Genomic DNA, 22728 nt, shown 5'->3' with positions numbered 1-22728 from the left:
CCTGCTCAGGCTGCGAGCTCGCTGTGGTGCCAGAACTGAGCCCAAGGACTTCTCCCTTCTCCCAGCAGCTCCTGAGGGGGCTCCCAGCACCACGGAGTACTTCAGATGCTGGCTGACTTGCAATCCTATGTCAGAGCTGCAGACGAGGAGCCTCGAGAAACTAAAGACAGTGAAAAAAGCAGCAATCCTCCTCCCCAAAGCTATCAAGTGATGCTACTCCTACATTGCTGGGTGATTCCATGCTGCTGGCCTGGCTCTTAGACCCAGCCACAGCTTTGGAGCAGGTGACAAGCTGGTACCTCTGGATCTGACCCAGCTGTCTCCCAAAATATAAAAACGTCACCAACCCCCCTCCCCGAAACAGCACTTTGCTAGGAGGACCTGCTGCATAGTTGAGAGCCAGCGAAGGTTCCCGGGGCGACAAGCCGCGTAGCATGTCCGCCCGCTGTGCCATGGCCGTGGCTGCGGCATTGTGGTGCATCTGCTGGGAGGTGATGTAGTCGTTGATGATGGTCTGTCGGTTCTCCATGGCGGCCGTGTCTGGGTACCCTCTGATGAGATACGGCGGGTAGAGATGGGGGTAGGTGGGGCTCGGAGCCAGATGCCTCGGCAGGTAGTAAGCAGCAGCTGGGAGAGACAAAGACGCAGAAAGAAAGTGGATTTCTTCGGAGATTGGTTTCTGGGAGAGAGCAGGCAGGGCCTGATGCGGGGGAAATGTGGAGGCTGCCTGCATTAGCAAGGGACACATTCAGAGGCACCGCATGCCTGATTCAGCAAACACAAAAGCTTGTCCACCTGGCCCTTGGCTGGCAGGTCCTGCCTTTGGGAACATCAGATTTCACGAGCTTGGGGGTGGAGGAAGCCAGAAGGGCTTTTCTTTTTGCTGTCTCAGGGCCTTAAACTGCACAGTTGGCAGAGGCTCAGCATTTGCTGGAGATACTTGGTCAGGACACAGAGGCAACCGGGTGAGGAGAATGCTGCAGACGCAGCTCCAGAGGTGAGGCACAATTAAAGCAATCTAGTTTTGATGAGTCTCCGGGCACTGCTTGGGGCGAAGCAGACAGCCGTGAAGCCCGTGATGGCACGTTTGGCTGCGCCTCATTACACAGCTTATAAAGGAGAAGGGCCAAACTGATCCCCTGTTACACCAATAAAAATCCAAACTATCTCCTGTGGAGGATAGTCTGGATAAAGCAGGGCTTAAAGCCAGATCCACCACGGCCAAACCAAAAGCAGTGCTTTTGCCTAGTGCAACCTCAGCTTTTTGGAGCTTAGCAAGGGAAAAATAATCCGAAGTCCACCATAACCTGCTGCAGAAAGTACCTGCTTCCAGTTGGATTCCCCTGGGGATGGCAGCAGGGTCAAAGGCCAGCGGGATGTGGCCCCGGTACAGGTCAACCCCGCTCACGCCCCGCAGCAGGTGCTCGTATGGGGAGATGGGGTGGTGGTGTTCGGCCACCGGTGCGTGTGGAGACTTGGAGTTGGTGAGCTCTCGTGACGTAGGGGTGATCTTTCTGTCCTGGGACACTGGCTTCCCAGCAGTGATGCTCCCTGCAGCAAGCAGAAAGAAATGAGTCAGAGAAGCCAAGTGTCATGGCCTTGAGGGACACCCACAGCTCTGGCTGGCCTCAAGGGGACTTTCAATATCCTGCCCTTGTCTGTCACCTCCCAAGGGACCAAAGGAGAGGGAAAGAGCAGAGGTACGAGGGGCAATGTGCCAGGCAACCTCATCTTCACTAGCAGCAGCACTGGGAAAGTCACTCCCGTGAGGCCTGTGCAGAGCGCGCATGTTCCCTGGGGACAGCTCTCCCACACAGCATTTGCACGAGACAAGGGACAAATACCGACCAATTTGTCCCCTCCACCCTGAGGCAATACACGGCCCTGTTTTTGCATAATGGGAAGCAGAGCCATGGAGGCCAGCTGGTGCCAGGAGCTGTATGAGAGGATTTCCCGATTCCTCCACACCACCACCCCTCACCAATGCAACCTCCATGGCCTCCTCAGCAAAGACCTCCATGCAAACCTCACATAGCAACTGGAGGCCTGAGGCAGCTCCTCCGGAGCACCGTTATAGCGGGGAACACATGCCAGATGCCAGGTTTTGCTTCTGAAGGGAACAGAGGCAAAACTTCCCCCTTAATCTACCTTATGGTTGCCCTCTGCAAAGACCTTAGTCTAGCTTCAAAGACAACAGCTTTCAAGTTCTTCCTATCTAGGACCCCTCAGCATTTCCCAGTGGTGGCCCAGCCTTCGGAAGCGCAGTGAGTTTAAGCTCACTGAACTTGGGTTTGTGTTTCTCTGTTCACAGCTTGAAAATGCTCCCCAGCCGGGAGCCCAGCAAGAGACCTGTGACATGTTGGCTGGACAAGCTCACCCTGGCCTGCACAAGCACCTCACAGAGGAGCCTGGTTCTGCATCCTCAGCACGCCAGCAAGGAAGAGATTAATGCTGCAAGGCTGAACAAGGGACCTCAGAAACTCCCAGCAGCAGTGATGAAATACAGTTCAGAGGGTTCAAACACCAGCCGCTCTCTGGAGCCGTCAGTTCTTTCACAATCGGTGGAGAGGAGGCTGGAAGAACATCAGGGCCTTCTCTCAGCTTGGCCAGCCTGAGCTGGGCACCAGTGGCCCTTCCTGCCCTGCCTGGGACGAGTGTCACTGGTTCACATGCCCCACCAGCAGGCTGGGGGAGCAGCGGATGCAGACAGCTGCCCCGATATGCCGTGAATGTGTACCTCTTGCATCGAACGGCCCGTAGATGAGCCCACCAATTCAGAAAAATATTTAAGCTAGCCCATCCTTTCCATCAGCCAAGTAGGCGCAGGAAAACCCCATGTCTGCAGACAGGCAGACGGACAGCATACCAGACTGCCAGCGAGGCGATTCCCCAGTCCTTGCCCAGCTGGCCCTGGCGCGGAGAGCAAGTGCAGCCGCCCCGGCCAGTTCAGGGCGCTGGCCCTGGTCGGATGCCTGGCTTCTCTGCGCTCACTGCATGGGGTGTTTACATCCCCTCGTACGCATGCAGAAAAATCCAGCCTCGTTGTTGTTGACTTTCAAATAACCATGGCTACGACACGGGTTATGCGAACCGCCACTCCCTCTCCTTTCACAGACCTCAGTGACTTGGCATGGCTGCTAAAGAAAAAAAACCAAGCCTACTGCAGAGGCAGAAGGAAGATTTAACTGGCTTGGGAAAGCTCCCTTCCAACTTTGACACATGCTATAGGGGCTCCTCTTTAGAGACTCCTCAGCCTCTGCAGATCCTTTGCACCCCAACACCCCATGATCTTGAGCCATGCAGGATTCTGCTTTCCTGCTGGCGCTTTGCAGAAACATTTGAGTTTTCCCTTGAGAAGCCTCTCCACAGCCTGGGTGTTGCCTCTCCAGTGTCAGAACAGCATGTTCACCATATGTGCAGATATCAAGGAGCCACCAAGCAACGGCAAGCTTCCCCAAAATACAGCTCCCTTCTTGGTGGGAATAACTGCCTTAACTAGAAAGATAGCACAGACTGCAGCAACAGGACACAGTGCAGACCACAAGGTCCAGGAGAGAACTGCCGTGCTGACTCTTGTCTGACCTGCAGCTGGCCAGCAACGAGCAAGTGCTGGAGGCTTTATGGAGAAGCTCTGTGCTGCTTGCGGCCTGGAGGTGGCTTGCGCCAAGCACTGCACTTCACAGCCCAGTCTCACGTTCCTCTCGCAGGAGGTAGGTTCTGGCCTTGGCTTTGGGCAGACTGCACCATCTCATGTTGCAGCCCCTAAATCATGCAAGAGTCTCGGTCTAGGATGGGGATTTGCAGGTGAGTGATGCAAACCGTTCTGAAGCACTGCCACAGCTTGCGGCCAGTGGTGCTTGCAGGCTGCTGTAGTTACTAGCTAGCTAATAGTCTGCTGGTGCAAACCCCAACAGGGGACACCATGTGTACAGTGGCCATGGCTTGGACATCCTCTTGCTCCAGCCATGCCAGAGACTGGCAATCGCATCTGCTGGAGATGGAGAAAGGTGATGCCTTACACTGCCTAAGGACTCCTAAACCCTGGCGTCCTGGTGGGACAGGGAGAGGATGGGTGGTGACTGTTGAAATAAATGTGCTGCGAGTCAGGTTTACAACCCCCTGAGAGCTGGGAGGCAGGAGGACGTGGGACAAGAGTGTTTTATGGACTGGATTCTGTACTGACCCCACTCACAAATGCTCCATAGAGAGAGCTGTTTGGTCTGTGCTCTGGTTCTACTGAGTGCATCTCACCAGGCACTGTAGATCTGCAGACCAGAGCATGGCCAGACTTGCCTGGTCCCCAGTAGCCCCTGCTCTGGCACCGGGGACAGGAGATGACCAGTACCAAGGGCAGCAGGAAGACCCTGCCAGGCTCTGGCAGATCAGCCTGGAGAAATGGCAGATCTCAGAGACTGGATGAACTGCCCAGATCTACTAGCTTAGAAGGGATTAGATGTTCCTGGAAGTGAGGCATGCAGGTGCTGAGGTGAGAGATGAGGCATAAACACATAGGGTAGGCAAACACTCATCAGCCTGGTGAAAAGAATGTGAAAATCCCCCCAACTAGTGCTCCAAGCATTGCCTTCCTGCCTGCCTTTAGAAACTAGGGTGCCCTACGTCAACCCTAGGTCACAGAAATGCTTTCTAAAAAGCAGCAGCTTCCCAAGCCGGGGTTGAATTAGCTTTCCGTTACACCAGTGCAGACACAGAGCTACCTCTGCAGCTCCTACAGGAAGGGTACTGAGCCCCAGCCATCCCTGGCGGTGGTCCCAGCTCCCATGAGTCAGCCTGCAGCTGCAAGGTGCAGGTAGCTGCTGGGTGCTGTAGAGAACGGGTTAGACGGGCACCTGCCAGGAACTACGCAGGTACACAAGTGGGGTCAACAGCAACTTCCTGCACATCTTGTTTGTTCAGCTCACTTTAAGTCTTAGCATCAAATAAAGGGTTTCAAAGTACCTTCATGTTGCCGTGGCGTGGATTCCCTCGTGGAGACTGGAGATCCTCTGTGCAAATGGCTGCTGAACGCTGTGCTGTGTCCTGCCTGGTGATCTTCATAGGCAAGGGCACTTTGGTGTGGCTTTCCTGGCTCAGGCACAATCACGGGAGCTCCTCTGGCAATCGAGCCACCCGAGTTTGTCACTGGGCTTGGCCTGTTTTTCAGGCTCTCTTCATAAGCTCTCTCCAGATTCCTTGGGTCTTGCATGACATCCAGTGAGTGCACTGAATGAAAAGTCCTCCCAGGACTGCCAATGATGGACCGGACGTCATGCTTTTTGGTACTTGCTGAGGAAGAGCTGCTGTCATACTTCAGTGGGGTACCCTGGGGACACAAGGCAGAGGGGAGGTCAAAGGGGCACAGAGCACGAGGGGATACAGTGGTCGCATGCCAAACATTTTCAATGTGACTTGTGCTTCCTAGCTCAGTGGGTCCACATATCAGCAACATCAGTTTGCTTCTCAAAGAGCAACAGCCCTCAGTGAAGCAGAGGTAACAGGACTGCACTGAGCAGGGCAGGGTGGGGTGCTCATGTTGCCTGCCTTGCTGTGCCCCAACACGATGAAGATGAGTCACTGCCAAAGGCGGTCTGTGCCCATCACACCTCTCTCCTACACACGCTGGGAAATGAGGTAGAACTACCAGATGCCATGGGAACCCTCCAAATATTTGGTGGCCGACACGAGACAGCATGCCACGCTTCACCCTATGTAACAGCCTTGCTGAGTTGCCCATAAAGGGAAGAGGCCAAGACTGTGTATACTCAGAGTGCCAAGGGCACGGGGTTGACTCTGGCCTTGAACAAGGGCCAAATGTGGCCTCTTAAGCATGCATGTGTGGATGGAGCATCGCTTTTTTTAACATGCCAAGGAACATGCCATCCCGAGTTGTGTACTCTTCTGCTAAGAGAGGATAGGAAGGGAGAATGTGTATCTAAGCAGACTCTAAATGCTGACCAGTGACATGTTTGCAACTTTAGAAGCCCTCTCCTCTCTCCTTTTAATGTGGGAATGGTTCCCCCAGGGTCTGTGCAAGGACAACAGCTTCAGTAGGACTGATCACACTTGTGGTGCTATGTCCCATATGCTGTTTACCCCATACTCACCTGTGTAATAGAGCCTTCCTTCAGAGGCCTGGTCAGAGAGATGTCTGGCGTTCGCCTCAGTTCCTCCCTGGGAATCTCATGGATTGATCTTCCTGCTTCTTTCACTGTGGCAACCAGGCCTTCATGGGCTGGTTTCATTTTCAGTGGAGTAAGGCCCTCATGAGACCTGACCTTGTAGGCATCAGATAAGTCCCTTGGTGGAGTGTTTTCCCTCTTGAGCTGTTTGGCTTCTCTTCTGAGGTAGTCCTCATGGGCCTCCACATAGGACCGAGGTATTCCTGCAACCCCCCCAAGAAGATGATGCAGTGGGGTGATTCCCCAGGCAGACACTGAGCTCACAGTCCCCACAGGATGCTGAGGCCAGGGGGATCTCTAGCTAAGGCACAGAGCTCAGGGACCAGTAGCCAGCTGAGCACATACAGCAGCTATACAGCAGCTACGCCACTAATGCAACAGGACTTCCTCACTTCTACTGCCAGCTTCTGGATCCATTTTGCACCAGTCTAAATCCACCCTCATGTGAGTAGCTGGGAATTTCACCCCTGACTTCAGTGAAAGCTGAGTTAGGCAGAAGCTGAGAAAGACTCAAAATCTCTCTCTGACCACACAACCAAAACTGCAGAGATCTGCAACTGGACCACAACACGTCCGTGTTTGGTTCCTCCTGCTCTAACCTGACAAATGAGGGGTCACACGTGTGAGAGCATCAGTTGCACAACTCTTTTCACACATTACCTCTGGCTGTGGCCTTGTCCTGCTTGCTGGCATTACCTTGTGTTATTGAGCCCCGGATGTGATGCTGTTCCTTTAGGTTATGAGGACTGTGTCGGTCTGGAGGGATCGCTCGACCCATGAGACCTAGAACAGATCCAAGAGGAAACGCTGGGCTGTGACACAGAAGTCCATTTACAATGAACACACAGTAACAGAGGACCAGAGGCTCTTGGGACAATGAAAAAAGAATTAACAATTTTTAAATAACTTAATTTCTCTTTTTTAAATGTGTTTCCTTTTTTTGTAATCCTGAAACTGGAATACTAGGTCAGAAACCAAAGGCAAATAGGCTAGTGTGTATCCCTTGTTTTCCCATGATGCTCAGATGCTGCCCTGTCAGCATGTGCTATGGGATGTGCCTAACCACTGTTACAGTAATTAACTAATCCTAGCTAACAGTCGTTGGGTAGCGCCCTATGGTAGATCCTAATAGGATAAGAATATAGGCATAGAAAGATGTATAAAACAGACCAGAGAAAAGATGGGGTTTCTGCCTGTCACTACCAATACAGCACTGGTGAAAGGTTTTACCCAGACCCACCTTCAATGCTGGCAGATAACGGATCACGGGCTGATAAGCCCCTGCTGATCCTTCCCTCCATCATATCATAGGTCCGCTTGGTTCCTGTGGTCTCATGCGAAGCTCCTGAGCTCCTGCCATCTTCTTTGGGACATTGAGAAGCAGCAACAGCACCTGGGAGAGGGAACACAGAGAAGCAACATCAGAAGCATGGAAAGTTGGGACTTGCTGAAGGAGGGCGTTTACTCGTATTTGCATATTTTGCTGAAAGATCAGATCCTATCTGAGCAACAGCCACTGTTTGGCATTGCAAGTAACATTGCACAAGGTTGGCTTCCAAGAAATTCATCTGATGTCTTCTCTCCTCCCTGCCTGCCTCAAATTCCAAATCCTATTCCTCCTACTTGGGTAGGAGCATCTACCCTGCCCAACTCCCTTCCTCCCCCTTGCTGGCCAGATGTAGGCAGTGAGACACCATGGAGAAAGCTCAGCTCGGGTGTAAGTAGCTGCAATTCCCACTGAACTTGGCCTTGTGATTCTGGGGATTTTTTTCTGTTTGTTTTGATTTCTGCTAGACACCTACTGCTTGGGATGTTGTCCAGTCTTAACATTTGCTGAGACACTCCCTGGGTGAGAAAAGCAGGCAAAAGAGGGGGGTGAAGCAAAGCAGAGAAAATAAATTCCTTTGAAACAGCAATGAGTGTGCATGTCTGGGACAGGCAGTGAAAAGTCCTATGCATCAAAACAGGACTGGCGGAGCAAGTATCATACTCACTGCAGGCCACAGACCACAGCCTCTTCCAAACCTGAAACAGATTCTTATGCAAACCCAAGGCAGACAAGTTCTCCTGAGTTACAGCCCCCACCTCTCTGCCAGTGCTAGGCTGTGCCACGCTCTCCGTAAGTGATGGGCTGCCTGGCACAGCCTGCTCCGTGGTCTCAAAAGCCACGCTTTGCCTTTGGCTCTGCTGTGCCAAATCCATCCTGTCACTGTAGTCCAATTTCCTCCATCGTGTGCTGCAAGTTGTGATTTTACCAAGCGCTTTCTGATCCAGCTGAATGCCCCGTGTTTATGTAATGAGCTCCAAGCGATGATGTTGGCTTGGAGAGATAAACACTTCTGCCCATTATCTGGTCTTGCTTGCCAAGAAATGCCGGCGCCCTGATCCTCCTCTTTCAGGGGCACAGAATGTGGTTTATACAATTAGAGAAAAAGGAGACGTTAAAAACATTATTTCCATCATGGAGAACTGGGAACAAAAGTTCTTTGCTGCAAAACCGGTAATTAATAAAATGGAATTACTACAACCTCACACCCTCTACCAGCTTTCACAATCAGCACCCACTCAGTCCAAGAAGGGGTTGGGGTATGTTCTGGGAAACAGGAGGTGTCCCTGAGCCTCCGCTTCAGACTCGTTCAGTGGGAGAAATCCGCGGGCGACGTTCAGGAAGCAGCCAAGCACCCTGAGGCACAGGAAGGGGGTGATGTTCCTGCACCCTGTTGTCACGGCACATCTGCTGCGAACAGCCCTTCTGCAGAAGGGAACACGGTCCCGGGTCCCCTTTGTGTCGCGGAGAAGCAGGAGGAGGGCGCATGGGAGGAGAAAGACTAAGCAGAAAGAAAATCGCTCCACAAACATGTCCCTTGCCTTGCACAAGCCATTAGCAATCATAGGCGGAATGAGAATAACCAATCTAGCACAATTCAGCTCGCACATGCTACAGGATCTCATCTCATTACAGCCCTTTTATTTTAAGCACCCTCATGACACTAAAGAATTTGCAATTTTTTTTCTGCCTGCCAAAATTCATAATCACCAACAATTTCAGTCTTTTAAATTTATTTATTTATTTAATCTTTTAACTCTCTCACTTCTGGATTTGAAGCCTTCCTAGTGCTGTGCTGGGGAAAGGGGATAGCCAGCAGAGCTGGCTAGGCTGCAGAAGCAGCTGAGATGACCCTGGGGTATGATAAATGCTAGCAAGCATGTGAAAGGCTGCCATGGAGAGGAAGGAATTCATTCTTCATCCATGTCTGCAAGGAGTAGGATAAGAAGCAACAGGCTCTGGGTGTAACAGGGGGGACTTGGGCTGGATGTCAGGGAAAGCTCTCCTTTAGCAGAGGCAAAGGCCAGAAGCGAGGGCCCACAAGGGTGTGACGTCTCCGTCCCTTCCCGCCGGGATCCCGCCAATGATTCGGGATCTCAAGGATGGGATGCTCTTAGCCCTCCAGGCCTACCTCTCATGCCAGGGGAAGCTGGTGGAGAAAAAAGAGCATGATACCCTGCAGAGGAATCACATCTCGTAGCTTCCCTCCATGCAAATGCAGTCAGGGGCCAGCCCTGGAGATGGTGAAGCCCCTGTTCTGGGGTGTGCAGTGGGATGGGGAGACCCAGTCCTCCCCAGGCCTCCTGCCAGCGAGTCAGCTCCAGCGGCGCTGCGCTCATCATTTCAAGGACAAGCTGGACCCAAAGCAAGGACATGCATTGTGAAAAGCACGCTGAAAGGCGCCGGGCAGTGCCCAGCCTGCCTCCCACGCCAGGGACGGCTGGCTCCCTGCAGGACACTGCCTGGGTTGGGATGCCACCGCGCTCCAAGGGCTGCAGCTGCCCACGGGTCAGGATCCATGGCAGGAAGCATGGTGACGTGCAGTGGGAAAGACTTCGATCTTCAGGTTTCCTTTCATCACTCCAAGGGGGATCACAGCTCAGTGGCCAGCTCCAGGCGTGGGCAGCCAGCATCGTACCACCCTCGCGTGGCTCGGAGCCTTCCTTGTCTCTCCCCCTGGTGGCACCACTTTTTAGATCAGCCTCATTTGACTCTAAGTCTGGGCACAGGAGATTAAAATAGCTTGTTGCACAAACAAGTCCCGAAACTCTTCCTGCGTTCTCCTCGGGACAAGTCTTGCCAACTGTCCCAAAGGGCATGCTGACACAAGCCTCCTGGAGTGACACTTATCGAGGGGAGAGTTGACAGCAAACGTGGGCAGGCAAGGGACAAGTCGGCTTCTAGGCGGTAGGCAGAAGGCACAACCGGAGCAGGCCTCAACCCTGGTCCTGAAGGTCCCTGCAGCACCAAGGCGTGTGCAGGGAGGTGGCTTCAGCCTAAGCTTGCATGCTGTACCCAACAGCTGGATTTAACCCCTCTGCTTCCAGTTCTGGGTGCAATAACCAGCCTGCAACATGCAGCCACAAACTGAAGGCAACGGGAGCACATCTGGGGAGAGAGCCTGAGGTCTGCAGCACTGAAGGCCTGATCCTTTTTGGGGGGAAGGTGAACACCTGGAGACTGGCTGCAGCAATGCCAGACTGGGCGAGCTCTGCACCACCCTGGAGGGCACAAAGCTGTGGGGCGACCGCAGAGCGCCCAGTGCCCGTGGCCAAGGCACTGAGGAGGAACTTTAAGGACTTCCCCTTTTTGGCTTTCTCCTCACGGGTTAACAAGGAGGGCACTGCAGCTCTGGGGAAACCACACGCATGCAGCAGGGCATCTGATCTAAGAGCAAACTGCTGAGGTAGGTGGATGCAACTGAGATTAGGATCTGGTCCTTTGTCATCTCTAAGTTCAACTCAGAACAGACATGACACGTCTCTGCTGGACGGCTCTTCACAGGCGTGCCAAAGCATGCTCTGGTATCTGGCCACTGTCACACCAAGGCCCTGGGGCTGAGAGTCCCAAGAAGAGGCCTATAGGAGGTGGTCTCCTATAGGAGGTGGTCTCCATAACTCAGCCCTTCCGCGTCCCCGCTCTGGGCGCGGAGGAGCCAGGCTCCCCGCCAAAGGCAGCCGCAGCCTGGAGATGCCTGACCCAGCACACAGCGAGAGGAGAGCACGAAGTCATTTCTAGCTTCACTGGAGATGAACATCTGCTTATCTGTAATGGAAGCCACCAGGGCTTGCAGACAGGCTTTTATGGCCAGCGCTGCTGTCTGAGGAGCAGGCGCAGAGGAGGCAGTAACAGCTGGTGCCTGCATGCTGATACTGCAAACGCGGCGAGGCAGCCTCGGCGGGGACCGAGGAAGCACTTCACCATGCAGCAGGGCTTCAAGCCGCGACACAGTTTTTGGGTTGCAGCCCTCTTAGAAGAGCCTGAACGTCAGGCTTGCTGCAGCCAGTTGTCCCGCGTTCGCTTCGGTAGGATCGTCCCTGTGCTGTCCTCTGCCCAGACAACGGGGCCGGCCTGGTTAGTAAGTGACGCCGAACACGCAGAGGGCAGTCTGCACTGCATGCAGATGGGCCGCTAGGCAGGTCCTTTGGGGTCCTCAGCACCTCCGGGCAGCAGGCCATAGCAACCAGCAACACGCCAAACGCAGCTCACGGGCTCCTTGCTGGACGAGGGAATGGCTTTGCCCCTCCAACAGCTACAGATATTGCAGCAAAGCTCTTGTGATAATGCAGACCACAAGCAAGGCACCCTGACTCCATCGTGCCGGGGTCTGGAAGAGCCAGGGCTGACTCATTACCAACTCCCAGTGCAGGTCAACCCACGTCGCACCGTGCCAGCCCTGTCCTTTCTGAGGTCCGGGACAAGCCGCCAGCAGTGGGAGGCACAGGACCCCCAGCCATAACCCTGCAAACTGACGGCTCCGCGAGCGGCATCGCCTCCATCTCCTCCAGCCCGGATGTGCTGCTCATCTCCGCTGGCTAACGAAGAGGAGGAGAAGGTTCAAGAAGCTGCCCGTTTCCTCCTAGCTCTGCTCAGCGCTGTGCCGCTCGAGGCTGTCTGTCACGCTGGTCACACAGAAAGGACACGCCGAGCACCCCACACACCTCTGTTCATGCCAGGACCCTGGGGAACAGGCAGCTACAAGCTCCCCCATGCCACAGGGAAACTGAGGCACAGTGCTGCTGTGCCCCAGGAGGATTCCTGCAGGGCAGCAGGCACCAGCTGCAGGGCGTGGAGATGCTGCACGCAGAAAGTTTGATATCCAAATAAACCTGTAGGCCAAATTCACTTGCCTCCATCTCACAGGCACCACCTTGAGCCTGACCACGGGGGTCCTCTTGCACCCCTCCGCATGCTCTCCTGCTCACAGGCGTGCCGCGGCGAAGGCGATACCCCTTCATCTGCTCCGCTACCCTCGCCAGCTCCTCAGCCCCAAACCCAACCGAGCAGGGTCACGCACAGGATCCGGGGATCCGAGCCCCTGCGGCAAGTCACCGAAGGCTGCAACTGCATCCAGCCCCGGCTGCAGCGGGCCCTGCCGCCAGCGCGCGGCCGGGCCGAGCTGCCCCGTGCCAGGCAGCCGGGGCCACGGCAGGAGGCACGGCGGCCACGAGGGAGGCGCAGACCGCTTACCCAGCGCGTCCAGAGAGGCGGCAGGAGACCCGCGCGTGGCTGCCTCCCTCGGCACCTCCGCTCCTGCCCGTCCGCCAGCCGGCGTCACAGGCGAGATCAGCAACACGCGGCGGCGGGCAAGAGGGACGCGGGGGTGAGAAGGGAGAGGAACGAAGCTGGCGCGTCACCCCTCGCCAGCCTTTCCTCGAACAGCTCCCGAAGCCCAGCCGGCACCGCGCGTGCCCCCGGCGCCTGTCCTGAAGAGGCAGGGGACGCAGACTTACCGTCGTAGGAGAGCACATGGCCCTTCTTCCCTTCGTAAATGACATGTCCTTTGGGCATGGCATCCTCTCTCGCTTTCTCTGCTCTGCTGGGGCTGTCTTCTCCGATTATCCTGGTAATGGTTCCTTTGTACAGCACTTCTGCTGGGGTGCCCTTGGAAAGCCACCAAGATCCATATTTAACAGTGTCACAAGCAATTAGCAAGCGAGCGCTCGCGCACACAGGAACACTCTGTTCCAAAAGGGAGGCCGGGCGGCGGGGAGAGCGCGCCGGCCTCCGCTTCCTGCCGGGGCCAGCAGCGAGAAATTTGCAGCTTAATTATTGATGAGGACAATAACGATGAGCGGTAAAAAGGTACGTGATTTGTGTAAGGTTGCTGGGAAGAGGCGGGGGTGAGGACAGCACGGAGACGGCAGGCACCGCGCGCCGGGGGGCGAGGAGCCCGGCCTGGCTGCCCGCGGGCGCCGGGCAGCGCCGGCTACGCTCGCGCTGCGCCCCGGGGAGCCCGGAGCTGCAAATCTCTCCCCCTCTTTTTCCCCGCACTTTCCAGAATAAAGCGCCTGGCGGAGGCGCTTGCCGGCTGCTGCCAGGTCGCTACGCTGAGCCTGCGCGCCCCGCGGGCCGACCCGGGCGGGAGAGGGCAGCTCGGAGCGGGCAGGTGCTCGTTCCCCATGCGGAGGCTGCTGCTAACACCAAGGGATACCAAGCACGAGCCAGGGCTGCGCCGGCCTTGCTGGCATTTCGAGGTCGTGCCAATGCTCGAGGAGAGGCTGTTTCCTCGCCCCAGCTCAGAGACGTGCCTGCTCTGCGCCCACCACAGCGCCAGCCGCCCCCAGACCTGCTGCGGCCTCGGGGCCGGGCCAGCACGCGGGTTCGCCGCTCCGACTGCTCGCACTCGCAGCACCCCCAGTCCTGGCTTTCCCAGCCCCAGGTGAGTCGCCTTCCTTCCGCGGACGTGCTCAGAGGGGATTTGAAAGCAAGTGATGACAGATGGCTTCGGAGCAGAGAGCGTATATTCAAGATCTGCCTTCTGCGAACTGGATGACTAATCCGAGATCAAATATCAGCCATGGCACCGGGAGCTGCGGCAGGAACGGGGGCTGCTCTGGAGCGGGAGGAGAGGGAGGCAGGCCGCCGGGCCAGCCGGTGCCGGGGCAGCCGCGGGTAATGCCCTCTCCGGGAGCAACAGGGCAGCCCTGGCTACGGCTGGTACCTCGTTCCCAAGCCAAAGGAATTCTAGATGGATTAATCAGCTGGGTGTAAACCAGAGTCTAAACAAACCCTGCTCATCTTCTGAACTTCACGCTCACCCATCGTGCCACAGCTGCTCGAGGGGCACACGAGGGGATGGAGCATGCTTTTGCTCTCTTGGGTTATTTACAGTCCTCAAGCATCCACTCCTGGCAGCTGCTGGATACAGGGCACCAGGCAAGATGAGCCTTTGCTCTGACCCAGGACGTCGTTTCAGGTCCCCAAAGCCAAAGGGAACATGCTCACCCTCCTTGAGGGAGGCAGGCAAAAATCAGAGTGTGAGTGGCTTTAAATATCTGAATGATAGCCAGATAAAATCCCCACAGGACACAGATTTTTCTGTTTTTTATGCTCTCTACTCTGTTACCAGATGAGCAATAACTCACACCACAAAAACTATCGCCCGCTTGCCAGCTGCTCTTCTGAAGATGGATGGTGGAGATTAAAGCCAAAGTATCTTCCTGCTCGAGAGAGTCTTTGGGCAGGACCTACAGCACAGCGTGCTCAGCACTGGCAGGAGACCTCGTAACCTCACATGCACCTTGCAGCCTCTCCGTTTCCTCTGCCTGAACTGGGCCCTCCACCCGTCTCCGCTTCACTTTCCTGTGCTGGCAAGACTATTTTCTCAAGGCCCCTTAAAGCTGCTTTTGCCTATGTTCCTGACAGCTACTTAAAGCAAAGGGGGTTTCAGACGTGCTGTAACTCTCCATAGCTCTTCTGCCGGCTCGGCTAACGGGACAGGGCTGGGTGTCGGGACAGGGCTCACGCCAAACGGAGCTGGGGCTGCTTGCAAAAGCTCCCGCTGCAGCCCGGAACAAATCCGCCTCCTCGCCGCCGTCTCCCGCTCTGCCCTGGCTGTGCAGCCCTGGTGCCTCGCGCCTGCTCTCAGGCACGTGCCCAGAGCCCCTTTGCTGAGCTCTCCGCAGAGCTGCTCATGGCTCCGCGGGGAGGGAGCCGCACGGTGCTGTGCTGCTCAGCCCCGGGGATGCGCGCGCAGCACATCTCACAAACTCACCCCCCGCACCCAGCGGCACAAACTGCAGCACCCAACACCCACCCAGCAAATTCAAGGGAGCAAGAGACCTACATGCGTGATGGACCCTCGGTACGTGATGGGCGACTCCGGAGGGGGCCTGGATGTGGGCGTTCCCTTGGTGATGCTCCCTCCCGAGGCAGAGCCGAGGGAAGTACCTGTAAGACACAAAGCCAGTGAGTTGTGGCCAGATTTGTCACACAGCATAAAACCCTGCAGGGTTGAGAGTGCCCATGGCTAAATGGGAAGAATTCAACTCGATCTCTAGCAAGCCGAGCTGTACGTAGGGGGAAGCCCTCCACGAGATTTCAGGTTAAATCCAACATCTCGCATGGCCCTTCCCACCACGTTCCCCAAGGGAGCCAGTCTTGTTGAGCCTGGAGCAAGGAGGAGGAAATAACATTCTGCGGTTATTTTGAGGCCACCATCTCTCTGCTGCTTTCATGAACGGGCTGGGCAGATTTATAGGCCCAGGAGAAAGGACAGCCTGTGTCAGCCTCTCCTGATACGATCAGAGCAGATCTCCAAAGAGATGCAGCTCGAGGAGGTTTGAGTTCATTCGCATGTTATCCGTGCTGGGCCAGCGCCAATCCACCGCACTTCCTGCATCTGACTGCATTAGTCGGGGGGTTTCACTAATCAGAACTAGCACTTAAAGGCAAGACTTGTGCACTTGTTTTCTTCTTCTTAGCTATAGGGAAAGAAAAATAGCAGGACTAGATTTAAACGAAAAGTGGTCCCTGCCCAGCTGCAGCAGTAATAATGAAGAGCCTGAAAAATCAATTAATGGCATTTAAACAAGTCTTGCTTTGCTGTGTTGTGCAAAATATTGTGAGGTGCCCCTTAAACAGAAAAACAGAGAACTCCCGCCCGCATCAGTGCCTGAGGCCTTGATTCTGGGAGAAGGCTAGAACATCTTGGCATCCATCGCAGATATTCTACAGACCTATCCAGCCACCCCCTCTGGGAATCCGGCCATCAGGAGAGCAGAGGGAAAGAGGCACCTTCAGCTGGGCAGAAACCCAGAAATCAAATTAGAAATTACCGGGCAGGCAGAGCCGGCAGCGGCGTTCGCCACGCTTGGCAGCGCCCGCATCCCTCCCCTCCCGCCTTAGGGCGCCGTCTCCCGCGCCCGGCTGGCTGGCTCCGCACTCACCCCGCAGGATGGAGCCCTCCTGGGCCGGCTGCATAACCAGACTTTCCGGCTGGTTGGCCTGGCTTCTAGGAGAAAGTTGTTCCTGCTTTACTCCGGGAAAAGGCACTGGAAAACATTAACCAGGTATCAGGCAGCTGCGGCGCGCGGGCCACAGCCCACCAGCTCCCAGCCTGAGCTGCTCTCCTTGCTTTTTGCAGCCACTGCTCTGGGCTTTAATCTCACGAAGCTGGAAGCTTGCACCTCCTTGCCTGCCTCGTGAGACGACCTCGGCTGCTCCTGCTGCCATTACGGTCGGCAGAAGGCGCAGACGCAGGTGATAAGCGAACGGCAGCTCCTGGCTCGCGCCTCGGCAAGGGCACCGCTGGCGAGCCGCCGGCGAGGCCGGCCGAGCGGCCGTTTCTGAACCCCCTTCGGCACCGGCGGAGAGCCGGCTGGAAAGGGCTGAAGACCGCAGTGCCGGCTGTAAGAGGACCCGGGCACACTGGCCCTTGGATCTCCGCACAGCGGCACCGCAGAGCCTCCTGGAAAGGCCAGCGCCCGGGGTTGCCTCCCCTACAGGCATCGCATCGCAGCCCCAGGCGCGGGCAGGCCCAGCGACCAGCTCCACCGACTCGCCCCGTGGGCCCTGGGGGGGCGAGGAGAAGGGAGAGCACGCCTTCGTGCAGAGCCACGCTGCTGGCCAAGAGCCTCTGCTGCTGCCGCCGCAAACACGCAGGGAAGCGGGAGGTCGGCTTGGTGGCTGCCCCGGGAGCACGCGCTGATCCCTGCTCGCACGGGTCCTGCCGCAGGGTCAGGCCCTGAATTCCTCCCCGCAGCCTCAGTCCCTTGCCCAACTCCTCGTGCTGTTAAGAAATGCTTTCAAATCTGCAGACTAAACACTTTCTTTGTTCGCTTCAGGCCATTTACTCTTTATCCTACCAGCCTGTGAGAACAGCAATGTGCTTCCTTCCTTCAATCACAGCTTAGCTGGAAGGTATTTATAGCCTGGGATGTGTTCCTGACAGAGTTACCCCTTCCCTATGCTGCATGAATTTAGCTCCCTCCGGCTCTACTGTCCCGATTGACTAATCCTTTCATCCTCTTATCAGGTCTGGTTCCTTCTGCATCTCCTTGGCTTTTACTGCGCTCCTCCTCTCCCCTGAGCAAGGTGCACTGGGCCACGGCAGCTCCTCTGGGATGCAGCAGGCAGCTCCCCGTCACGCAGGCTAGCCATGGGGGGACGCCGGACGCCCCCAGCCTGTCTCTGTGCATCTCCTCGCCCCAGGTTTGGCGGCTCAGCTGTGCTTCAGCTTTCGGGCACCTCTGAACCACATCACACAGTCCATCAGACAAGCCCTGTAAGGGCTCTGCTGCCCAGGCTGCATTCGGGCAGAGAAGCTCTGTCTCACCGAGATATCCCCAGCTCCTGGGACCAGCAGGGTCCCGCAAGGCTCCTTTGCCTCCTGCCGCACTGGGGTTGTTTGGAAGCCATCACGGATGGGCAGGTCAGCCAAAGAGCAACCCGCGAACGCCCTCCCCACGGCTCTTCAAGCACGCAAGAACTGCCTTCCAGTTTCTTACCCAGTTTCTTGGGATCCATGGTCAGCGGCAGGCCCATGGTGATGGAGCCAACAGGAACTTTTGCATGCTCGGAGCTGTAGGGGGTATGAAGCTGAATGGGCATGCCCTAGGACACAAGAGGAGAGGTCAGGATGCAGCTCGCAGCCCCCTGCGATGTGTCTCTGCGGGTGGGTACTGCCCTCTTACCTGGGAAATGGACCCGACGGGTCTCTCCAGCACAGAGGGATGCTTGGTGGAGGAGATGAGGGGAGGAGGGTTTGAGATGCTCGTCAGTCTTTGCAGCCCTGACCGAGAACTCTCATGCAAGTTTAGCGGGATGGGGTGTCCTGCACGGGAAACACAGTGTTAGCAAGGCCAAGGAAAGACAAAGCAGCAGCATGTACAACAGGAGCGAGAAAGGGCAAGTGAGCGAGCAAGCTGGGATGAATATGTGAAACTGGCTGGCTGTGACCCTGGACTGGGACCCAAGCTGCATCATCACTTTGCAAACCAGAATAGCTTAAATTACTACCTCTCCCCTTCTGCAGCTAGGGGATGTTCTGCACCCAACTTCTGTGCCCTCCAGCTGGGGAGGGATAGCAGGGTGGGCGCAAACCAGGGCAGCTTTGCACTGAGGTGGCCTGGGGAGCGCCCACATCTCCCATCTGTGACGGAGCACATTCCCCGACTAGACTTGGGAGACCCAAGTGGTCCTCCTTGAACCTTGCAGGCCCCAGCTCAGCAGTGCTGGCAAGGCAGGCTGCTCCACACGAGGCAAAACCAGAAGGGTTAGTGGGTTTCTGTCGAAGCCTCTTCTCTTTTCCAAGAAGAGAAGGGCTGCACTGATTTAAGGGAGTGAGCTGCGATGCTGGCTGCTATCGCAGCATCTGTCCTCAGCCTCAGGCCATGACAGACAGAGCAGACACGCAGAGGGATGGCTTTCACTTGCCTGCAGGATTATACTGAAACAAGTGGGGCTCTGCCTGGGGAGAGGTTTTTATCACATCCCGAGGGTAGGACAGGACAGGAGGCCAGCACGAGGCAGCGGTCTGCTCTGCACTTAGCTTCTGAGCCTCTGCGATGGACGAGAAATGCACTGGCTTTTCTGCAAGGAAAAGAGAAAGGGAACAGTTTACTAAGCGGCACCCAAGGTGTCCCACGGACGTGCAGTCTCCGGGGACAGGGGGAGAGCTGATGTAAGAGACAGCGTGAGAGTGGGATCGAGCTGCCAGAGTGCAGCGGTTTGTGTTCAGAGTGATCCAGGCACAAGAGGGGTGCAGAGTTCCCCAACCAAAATAAATAAATAAATAAATAAAAGCTTTAATTTTGCTCCCTTGGTTTGCATCCATTTTACTCAGATGCCTGAAATGCACTGGGGAGAAAAGCTGTTTGTGTTAGTGACTCTCCCCATCGCCTCCTCAGAAGCTCACTGCCAGCTGGGACCTCTGTGGAGGTGAAGAAGAATGGAGGTGAAACAACCTTCCTCTCGGCTCCCCTTGCTCATGCTTTTCCTCGGCATTGCCTTCTTCCCCAGCACAATTGCTGCAGCCCCGCATGGTGGCTGGGAGCTGGGCACAGCGCCGAGAACCCATGCACTGCCAGCACCCCGGCATGCTTCCGGCACCCATCTGCAGCATGCGAGGAGATGAGGCTGCCTCCGACTCGCTAGCGGCCACACAGTCTGTGCAGTGACCCTGGGCCAGAGGGGCGAAGCCATGCCTTCGCTGCAAGGCACAGTTTGGTGCTTTCAAACCACACGTGGTGTCGGGGGAGCCCCAGGCACACGGTCCCCCTTCCTGCTGCAGCGGACACTGGAGAGCAAGGACGTGGAGGCAACCAGCTCATTTCCTCATCACACTGTAATGCAAAAGTTGAACCGCCCTTAAAAGACGGCTGCCGATTATAAACAATTTGCAGTCTGCTGGAAGAAACGAGAAATAAAGCCATCAGCTTGTTGGACAACCAGGGAACAACACTCCGTGCTTGAAGTGACCAGATGTTCGCTGAACACCTGGGACAACTGTGTTTTACGACACAGTCAAAGGCAAATGAAGATCAAGACGAGTTCGCGGCCACGAAGACAGGATTCCTCCGCAGGGAGTGGGGTTGCTTTTTGTTCCAGTGCAAGGCATCTGGGCCTAAGGCAGGAAAGCTTCCTGAAATTATCTGGTTCAGGTTATACCAGATGCCATACTGGGTTCACCCAGGCTATAAAAAAGCTGATCCAAGGCCAAAAAGCGACTAGTGCCTGAGGAGTCCTGCTTGGGATGTTCAAAGAGCAGCTCCCTCCTTCTTCTGAGCACCAAAACCCAGCTGTGCTCTGCCCGGTGCCCTACGGGAAAGAGGAGCTTTACCTGCACCGGCTCCACAGCGGGTGCAACCTCACAGACAAATACTCTGCTAAGCAGACAGATGAGACAGCCTTTTCTTGAATGGATTACAGGCAGGTTTGGGTGGATTTGCTTTTAATCGATAAACACTTAATTTTGCACTGCCCTTTTCCCCCAGACTCACCTGTGTAATGTCTGGACTGGCCAGAAATTAGAAGCTGGGCAGTAAACAATAGCAATCACAAATGAACCCAGCCTTTAACCATCAATTTTTGATAAAAATAGATGCCTGAATCCTGCTAAGCTTAATAATAGGGCAAGTAGATTATCAGAGGCCCAATTTAATGAGGCTTTACTGCATTATCATTATTAATGCTTAGTGTACTCAGAAGCTGGGAGATTACTCTTGTCCTCTTCAGTGAGACAAGAAATCCATTATCAGCGCACAGAGGTGCCCTGGCGCACACACATCTGCAGCCCGGCGGGGCCGAACTGCGGCTGCAGCAGCTTCTCTCCCCAGTAAGTTCCCACGTCGAATCCCAGCGAGGATCCCTTCGTCCTCCCAGTAAGAGGAACTCCAAGCACATCCACCAGGCTGATGGAGACAGGTCCGGCACATCTTCCCTGGACCTTGGGAGAGAGGCGCTCCCAGATTTTTCCGCAAGTGCTGTTCCCCACAGGCTGCACTCCAGCCCCGCAGAGCGTGGGGGCGAAAGGCGCGGGGACGTCCTGCCTGAAGATGCTCTTGGAAGCCAAGACACTGTGAGCCAAGCCTACACGCACCCTGGATGGCTCTTGGAAAGACATGTCCTCCTCCCCTCCCCACGGGAGCTGTTCCCTCCCATGTGCTCCTCTGGAGTCTATGAAATGTGGCCAGTTCCTAATTGCCCTCACATTAGAGAGTGGCTATAACTCATGCAGCTTTTGATAAAATAGCACTTACACAGGGAAGAGAGAGTTCCTATTACCGTTTATCAAGCCCCTGGAATCGGAGCGAAGGAGTCAGAGTTTATACGATCCGTCATCCAAATTAATGCTCTTGGCTTCCCATCTCCTACAAGGGCCAAATGAAACACAACTAAATCAGCACAAAACATATCGCTGGCTTTCAAATCGCTGAGCGATAACCAAAGATAGGCCCGACAGCGATTCAGCAAGGGGGAAAAGGGATCCGTCTGCCTGATGGTGAGATCGCTGCAGGGCTGGCTGCCTCTGCCCAGCTCCGTGCCACAATCAGCACACGCGCGGTGGAAGGCAGGGGAGGGCAGTGCGGCATCCAGGAAGGTAGAGCTCCGCTGGCTGCCCTCCAAGCCGATACGGATCCAGCCAGAGGGCTGCGAGGCAGCCAACGCCTTGGCCAGGATGTGTGCAAGACTTTGCTTTGAAGCAGATCCAGAACGGTGTGAAAGATGTTGATCTCTGGAGTGGTTGCAGAAGTTCAAGCTCTCTTATCAAGCAGGGCCCCACTGATCCGCGGAAGGAAAGGGATACCTGCTTTGGAGAAGCTCACCCCTTGCTAGGAGGAAGGGCTTCCTCTGGGACAGAGGGGCTGTTCTGGTCCAGGCTCTGCAGGCGGTGCAGGCTCCCCTGTTTAACACAACACCAAGGAGACATGGTGCAGCAGCATGATGCGTAAAGCCTGGACGGACCCTGCACTTGTTGCTTCACCGAGATGTCAGACTCTGCTCAGAGGGCAGGAAGGGTAGGGACGCTTCCTTCGCACACAGATTTGCTAGGACTGTCTGGCTATCTCCCCTCCAGTTCCCTGATCCACAGCTGTGATCTCCTCTGCCAGGAGGCAGGAACAACCCTGAGATACTGAGCGAGTCCATACTTGTACCGAATTCAGGTGCACGGTACACGGAGATCAGATAGCTAGAGCCCACCGCCTGTTGAGATGTTTGCTCCACCACTGACACTCCATGCCAACCTACTTAACCCCTCTGCCACCACATGTGTGTGTGCACCTTGTAGAAGTCCTGGGACACGTTACTAGTTTCAGTACATGGAAGACTCAAAGCATTACAGAGGTGTGACAGAGGAGGTGACCGAGAGAATGAAGTGCTTCACATTACTAGCGCTTTAGGGAGAACAAAGCCATACAAAATCCATTTGGATATTAGACTCTCGCATTTAACAATGATACCAACAGGTCACAGAATGGAGAGGCTAAGCTCCAACTTGCAAAACCCTGCACCAAACCGAATGCAAGCAAATCTGCCTGATTCAAGTAGTCCTCCTTTCCTATGGCCAGATGCCAGCAATGAAGAGCTCCAGGTTCAAGCACTGGCTGTGCCACACAACTCCTCAGGAAGCTGAGCTGTGCAAGACTGGCAGATCTGTGTAGGATTATAGCACAGGAAGAGAGCAAACCTGATTATCTATCGCTCGAGGGCGAGTGCTGGAAGGTAACTGCTCCGCCTGGGTCACAAATACAAGCGTGGCAGGAAAAGATCAGCTGGAGA

At 55.5% G+C, this 22728-nt stretch overlaps 1 protein-coding gene across 9 annotated transcripts in view; it reads right to left on the bottom strand.

Annotated features, from left to right (window-relative positions):
• NCOR2 (nuclear receptor corepressor 2) overlaps positions 1–22728 on the bottom strand; it is a 186626-nt gene that overhangs the window by 15127 nt on the left and 148771 nt on the right. For all 9 annotated transcript variants that reach the window (XM_085321029.1, XM_085321031.1, XM_085321033.1 and 6 more), the window contains exons 22-33: positions 18883–19038; positions 18141–18280; positions 17955–18060; positions 16395–16499; positions 15293–15396; positions 12957–13107; positions 7417–7569; positions 6873–6959; positions 6102–6379; positions 4957–5320; positions 1324–1551; positions 382–627 (exon numbers count right to left, since the gene is read on the bottom strand). In XM_085321029.1, the coding sequence (XP_085177155.1) occupies positions 382–627; positions 1324–1551; positions 4957–5320; positions 6102–6379; positions 6873–6959; positions 7417–7569; positions 12957–13107; positions 15293–15396; positions 16395–16499; positions 17955–18060; positions 18141–18280; positions 18883–19038 (2118 nt within the window). The remainder of the gene's footprint in view (positions 1–381; positions 628–1323; positions 1552–4956; positions 5321–6101; positions 6380–6872; positions 6960–7416; positions 7570–12956; positions 13108–15292; positions 15397–16394; positions 16500–17954; positions 18061–18140; positions 18281–18882; positions 19039–22728) is intronic.

The sequence above is a fragment of the Rhea americana genome, unplaced genomic scaffold (assembly GCF_003343005.1).
Source record: "Rhea americana isolate MKP2758 unplaced genomic scaffold, rheAme1 scaffold_68, whole genome shotgun sequence".
NCBI lineage: Eukaryota > Metazoa > Chordata > Aves > Rheiformes > Rheidae > Rhea > Rhea americana.
This window is presented reverse-complemented; position numbering and strand designations above follow the sequence as displayed.